This window comes from Mandrillus leucophaeus, unplaced genomic scaffold (assembly GCF_000951045.1).
Source record: "Mandrillus leucophaeus isolate KB7577 unplaced genomic scaffold, Mleu.le_1.0 Scaffold43, whole genome shotgun sequence".
Classification (NCBI taxonomy): Eukaryota; Metazoa; Chordata; class Mammalia; order Primates; family Cercopithecidae; genus Mandrillus; species Mandrillus leucophaeus.
In genome coordinates, this window is record NW_012104587.1 from 600,040 (window position 1) to 606,703 (window position 6,664).

Sequence of the window (6,664 nt, forward strand, 5' to 3'; positions counted from 1 at the left end):
CACTACGTCCCCAAGTAGAGTAATAATCAGATGCCAGAGGAACTTAACAGGAGAGACACAAGGTGCTGTGGACTTGGGGCATGGGACTGCAGGGACTGCAGGGTGTGAAGGCCCTTCACACATTACAGAAGGCCCGGGCATTGTCAGGGAAGTGCAGGATGGAGTGGCAGCGCAGGGTGCCTGAGGCTGTGGCGAGGAGTATGGGTTTGAGTCCCATCCATGTTTTTGTATCATTCACACAAAACCTGCAGAATCTGTCTTCTTGAATAGTTGTATAGGTCTCTACACGAGGCCCCGAAGGTGGGTGGGTGGCTGGCACAGGGTGCAAGGGGACTCTGGAACCAGTCCTGGGGCTGTGTCCACAACAGGGCCATAGCCTCTGGCAGTTCCCTGGGCATGGGAATGGGGAGTTGCTCCAGATGTGGGGACCAGGGATGGCCAAAGAGCTGGATCCCATATGGCCACAGCCTCCCACTTGCTGGGCGAGCTCAGGGTTCACGCAGGACGTGTTGACCTCTTAGGTTGAGTTTGTTCTTTTTCCTGAACACTGATAAAGTGAAACCTGCAAGAAAAAAATAAACCCAGGCCTGGTGGTGCTGGCTCCCTTCCCAGTTCACACCTGCCTCTGGTGGGGCAGCCCCCCGCGACCTGCTGAATGCCCCAAGGCCCAGCCCCCTAGGGCCCTGCGTTTCCAGGAAGCTGTGGGGCTTCAGTGGGTGCAGGAAGAGAGAAGAAGGCCTGGCCCTCGGTCTGGGGCGGGAGTCTTTGAGTCCCTGTGCCATCATCAAGGACACTAGTAACTGCCCCCTAAGTGCCTTGTAGGTCTAAGGGGCAGCCCCCTACCCACAATTCGGCCCCAGGCCCTGCCAGGCACCCCTATGTGGGTGGTGCAGAGAAATGCCCCTAAGGGTGGATGTGAGGAAACCTGTGTCCCCAGCTTCTGGGGGGCTCTGGGACCCTACCATGCAGAGGAGCTGCCCAGCTGGAAGGCGGGGGCTCGGCTGCTCACCCCCCGGCCCCTTCCCCTGGCTCTCACAGCACACTGCCGGACTCTCCCCCAGACTCGGGCTCCGAGGCCTACTCCCCCCAGCAGGTGAATGGTGAGTCCAGCGGGCACCGCCCTCCTGCTCCAGGGTTCGGGCAAGTGGTTGGGGCGGCCTTATCAGGGAGGTAGGGGAGGAGGGAGGGGGCCAGCGGCTGCACAACGGGCTGAGATTATCGCTGGTCAAATACTCCCTGGCGCTTGGCTATTGTTTCCCCACGGGCGGGTGGGGAGCCTGGCCCTGCCTCTGAGCAAGTATCCCCGCGGTGATGCCACCCGCCTGGCCGCCTGCGCCATCATGGACGCACCCTTCAGCGGTAAGTGGGTGGCTGGGGAAGGCCGTGGCCACGGGTGCAGCCTGGGCGCAGGCTTCCCAGGCCGGGCCCACCTCACCTTAGAGGGTGCTCAGGGGTGCCCCGGCCCCCAGGTGGCCAAGAGCAGAACCACCGCGGGAGCAGGCTCCCCGCAGTCCGGATTGGGGTCAAGAGTTCTGTTTATCTTACCAAAAACATCCCTGGAATGCCTCCTGGGGAACAAAGGGAGCTGGGGCCTCCCTACTCAGGCCGGGGGGCTGGCCCCTGAGAGCCCAGAAGAGGGGCTGCCTGCAGGAGGGAGGAGCACTGGGCAGGCTTGGGCTGGGGGTCTCCAGAGACTCCTTCCTGAGGCCCAGAGGAGGAGCAGGCCTCAGAGGAGATGGGGACGGAGGGGGACCTTTAGATTTGACTTGGATCCTCCTGGCCCAGCCTGGGGGCAGGAGGTGGCTAGGATGGGGTGAAGAGCTGCCCCTCCTTGGACAGGGTCGTGCCTCCCTGCTCAGGCCTCTAGCAGGTGGCTGACCAATGGCCCTCACACCTAGGGTAGGTGGGGGGCAGTCCCCGGGCTTGGCTCAGGACGCAGTAGAAGCAGGAGACTCTGCCTTGGGGAGGACGGTGCGGTTGGTCTCAGATGTCCGCTCCCCCATCTCTCCTGCAGAACCCCATCTCCTGCGCACGATAACCCCTGAGACGTTGTGCCACGTGGGAGTGCCCTCCCGCCTGGAGCATCCGCCCCCACCTCCAGCCCACTTGCCAGGCCCCCCGCCACCCCCACCACCTCCACCTCATTACCCTGTCCTGCAGCGGGACCTGTACATGAAGGCCGAGCCCCCGGTCCCCCCCTACGCTGCCATGGGGCAGGGGCTGGTGCCCACTGATCTCCACCACACCCAGCAGTCCCAGATGCTGCACCAGCTCCTGCAGCAGCACGGAGCTGAGTAAGACGTGGGCGGCTGGCTCCCTGGGGTGGGAAGGTGGGGTGCAGGAACCAGGGTGGGCAGGGCGACGGGCAGGCCAGAGAGGGAGGCAGGGACCGGGATGTGCCCAGGGAGGGCAGAAGGCTCTGCAGGGCAGATGGGGGTCAACATATTTACACACGTTTGCCCAGCAATACCTTGAGGGGTTTACAGCCATGGCTAATTGCTCACAACTACCTTATCTGGTGGGCACAGGTAGGTAAACTGAGGTTCTGATGGGGGAAACGTCCCGCCCAGATCATGAGCCAGGACTGGGCCCGGGGCTGTGCTCTTACCCACACCCCAGTGATTTTGCAGCTGTCTCATGGAACCCTCAGGTTTCTGAGGAGTCTTCTTCCTAGACCCAAGCCCAAGCCCCCCACTCTGATTCAACCTGCATGATTGTCTTTTCATCTGTTTTACACATGGAGATTCCATGAAAGGTTTAGTTCAAAGGAAGGGTCTGCTGTCAAAGCATTTTGTAAACCAGAAGGGGAAGGAGTGCTGTGCAGTCCCCTTTAAATTCCCTGCCCCAGGAAGCTCCCCTTTCCTGGCTTTTGTTGCCCAGGCCCTCTGTGGCTTGTTTCTGATCACGGGGTCTGCTCTCCGTAGAGCCCCTACTATAAAGGGTGACCTTGAATGTGACACTGCAGGCAGGGACAAACTCATTCATTCCTCAAGCGATTGCTGTGATTCCGTGAGCCAGCCCAGTTGCTGGGCATGATGGAGACACCAAGTCAGGTGTGGCTCCTGTCCACAGTCTAGGGGAAGCAAAGAGTGATGGAAGCAGAAAATGACAGTACAGAGCAATGGGGAGTAGGAGGAGGCAAAGCCTGAGGGCTTCCTGCAGGAGGTGTCCTCTGGGCGGGGCATATCCTGGCCCAAACAGGCTAGAGAGGGGAGAGAGGTGGATACTACCCAGTGGGAGGGGCTCAGGGAAAGCCAGCCCCCATGGTGCACACTTCTGTCCCCCTAGGCTCCCCACACACCCCTCCAAGAAGAGGAAGCACTCCGAATCCCCCCCCAGCACCCTCAATGCCCAGATGCTGAATGGAATGATCAAACAGGAGCCCGGGACGGTGACAGCCCTGCCTCTGCACCCCACTCGAGCCCCATCCCCACCCTGGCCTCCCCAGGGTCCGCTCTCCCCAGGCCCTGGTTCTTTGCCTCTCAGCATTGCCCGTGTCCAGACACCACCTTGGCACCCGCCAGGTGCCCCCTCCCCAGGTACATGGCTGGCCAGCCCTTCAAGGTGGGGTGTGGGGCCCAATGTGCAGGGCCCACATGGGCGTTCCCTCCCTCCAGGCCTCCTGCAGGACAGTGACAGCCTCAGTGGCTCCTACCTGGACCCCAACTACCAGTCCATCAAGTGGCAGCCCCATCAGCAGAACAAGTGGGCGACCCTGTACGACGCTAACTACAAGGAGCTGTGAGTGCCTCGTGACATTGCCCACTCCTCCAGCCCACCCCATCTTGGGATGCCCCAGCCCAGGACCCCATCAAGGTCCTAGAGCAGGGCCTGGGAGCACTCATTTCACAGAAGAGCAAACAGGCTCAGGGAAGAGCCAGGACTGGCACTCAGGGCTCCTGACTCCTAGGCCAGCCCCAGGCCTCCCTGAGAAGGTGATGACTGCCAGGGAGGGGCAGCTGGGAACCAAGTCAGGGAGAAGTGGGCAGATGGGTGCTTTTTCCCGGCTCCTCCTTCCCCGCCTCCTCCCCCTGCATTCCAGGAAGGTAGCCGGAAGCTGAGCCCAAGCGGGACCCTCCCGGCAGCCCCTCCCTAGAGGGAGGGAGGAGGGGCTGGGGAGGATCAGGTCAGAGGCTGCCTGAGCATTCCTAGTGCCCCCTCAACACCAGATGGCTCCATCTTTCCAGGCCCCAGGCCGGGAGCCCTGTGGGGACTACTCCCGTGGCTCCCCCAGAAGGCCAGTGGGCCGGTGACAGGGTAACGTGGATATGGTCAGCAGATGAGAACAGCTGCATGGAGTTGGGTGCTGTAGGCTTTGGGGAATTCTTAGCCAGCAGCCCCAGGGCTGGGGGCATCTGGCTGCTGGGTGGCTGGAGGGTCCCGTGAAGTCCTGCCAGGTGGGGCTGCAGTCGTATGGCACTCCAGCCTCTCTGGCATGGGGAGGAAGCCCCCTACTCTCACCCCCATACTCTTTGGGCCACCCTTGCCACCCAAGGCCCTAAGGCCAGGAAGTTTGGCAGCTGCAGCCCCGGAAGTGGCCCAGGCACTTCCTGGGTGCTTTGCTAGGTCAGGCAGGTGGGTGGAGCTCCGGGAGGGAAGAGGTGGTGAGCCCAGGCCTTTGACAACAATGGCCAGGCCCAGAGGCCTCTTCCCACAAGTTTGGAAGCATTCTCCCTGCCCAGCTTCCTCCGGGCTGGCACTGGGCATTCCTGGGACCACTCTTGTGCCTGGGGACCTGAGTGAGGGTGCGCTAAGCCACAGGCCAACAGTTGCTGTTTTTTTTGAGACGGGGTCTTGCTCTGTTGCCCAGGCTGGAGTGCAGTGGTGTGATCTCGGCTCATTGCAACCTCCGCCTCCTGGGCTCAAGAGATTTTCCTGCCTCAGCCTCCTGAGTAGCTGGGATTACAGACGGCTAATTTTTGTATTTTTAGTAGAGGCGGGGTTTCACCATGTTGGCCAGGCTAGTCTCGAACTCTTGACCTCGTGATTTGCCTGTCTCGGCCTCCCAAAGTGCTGGGATTACAGGGGTGAGCCCGAGCCTGGCCAGTTGCTCTTTTTACTGTCAACTAGAGGTGTCCCAAAGGGGCCAAACGTGGGACACTAAACCCAACAACAGATGGGCAAACTGAGGCTGAGTCTGAGGGAGAGTCCAGGAGTGCCCCTTCCCTCCCCGGGCAGATGGAGGGAGTAGGAATGAGGAGGGAGTGCGAATGAGGGTGTCTGGGGACTTGAGCAAGCCGGTGGGCAGGGGCTGGGTCTGCAGCAGAGCAGGCGCCTGGTTCCACCGTTTCCAGGGCAACTAGCTGTCAGGCTCTGTGAGGCTCTGCAGACACAGTCCCTCTTGGGTGAGTGAGGGGGCTTCAGGCAGCCTTCTGGGAAGGAGCCAAGTGTGGAGAGGGCAGTCAAGCCCTCCCTGGCTCAGGAGTTCCCTCCCATCTGGTGGGCCTCAGGGTCTGGCCCTGCTTCCCCCATCACCAGGACAGGGCGGTGGCCTGAGGCATGGGGTAGAGGAGAGAATGTTGTCTAAGGAGTTTGCAACCCTGTACTAGAATCCTTTCCGGGACTCAGTTTCCATTTCTCAGGAGTGGGGGCCGCTGCAATGGTGGTTTGAGGATGCAGGGGTGTGGGGTGGGAAACGGTTTTGCAACCTAGCAGGTGGGAGGAACCGATGTTCCAGGCCTGGCTCTGGGGCTTCAGGGGAGTGCCCTTACCCATCCCCAGGCCCATGCTCACCTACCGTGTGGACGCGGACAAGGGCTTCAACTTTTCGGTGGGCGATGATGCCTTTGTGTGCCAGAAGAAGAACCACTTCCAGGTGACGGTGTACATCGGCATGCTGGGCGAGCCCAAGTTCGTCAAGACGCCTGAGGGCCTCAAGCCCCTCGACTGCTTCTATCTGAAGCTGCATGGAGTGAAGGCAAGTTTGGGGCTCGGCAAGGAAGGGAGGGCAGGAGGGCCCTTTGGGGGGCACTGAAAGACCCCAGAAAAAGCAAGGGTTGGCTGGGTGCTGTGGCTCACGCCTGTAATCCCAGCACTTTGGGAGGCGGGTAGATCACTTGAGGTCAGGAGTTCAAGACCAGCCTGGCCAACATGGTGAAACCCTATCTCTGCTAAAAATACAAAAATTAGCTGGGCGTGGTGGTGCGGGCCTGTAATCTCAGCTACTCGGGAGGCTGAGGCAGGCAGGAAAATCGTTTGAACCCGGGAGGCGGAGGTTGTAGGGTGCTGAGATCGTGCCACTGCACTCCAGCCTGGCAACAGAGTGAGACTTCATCTCAAAAAAAAAAAAAAAAAAAAGGAATTTGTGTGTGCGAATGTGTGCGTGTGTTTGTGTGTGTAAACTAGATCCTGCCCTGCCACTGCCACCCCGCCCTCCCTCCTTTTCTCCCTGTGCCTGCCCCTCAGCCTGCCTCCCTCTCGCCCTGCGCCTGCCTCTTAAACGTTGGGTTCCTGAGCCTGCCTCCCTCTCATTGGGCTCCTCAACCTGCCTTCCTGCCTCCCTGCCTCCCTTTCGCCCTGTGCCTGCCCCTTAAACGTTAGGTTTCTCAGCCTGCTTCCCTCTCGTTGGGCTCCTTAGCCTGCCTCCCTGCCTCCCTGCCTCCCTGCCTCTCTGCCTCCCTGCCTCCCTGCCTCCCTGCCTCCCTGCCTCTCTGCCTCCCTGCCT

General features: G+C 60.8%; 1 protein-coding gene across 1 annotated transcript in view; it reads left to right on the plus strand.

Moving 5' to 3' along the window:
* The window catches only part of MYRF (myelin regulatory factor), a 45,831-nt gene that overhangs the window by 17,429 nt on the left and 21,738 nt on the right, over positions 1-6,664 (plus strand). The window contains exons 4-8 of the mRNA XM_011993341.1: positions 1,039-1,100; positions 2,015-2,294; positions 3,289-3,539; positions 3,618-3,741; positions 5,722-5,917. Coding sequence (XP_011848731.1) covers positions 1,039-1,100; positions 2,015-2,294; positions 3,289-3,539; positions 3,618-3,741; positions 5,722-5,917 — 913 coding nt within the window. The remainder of the gene's footprint in view (positions 1-1,038; positions 1,101-2,014; positions 2,295-3,288; positions 3,540-3,617; positions 3,742-5,721; positions 5,918-6,664) is intronic.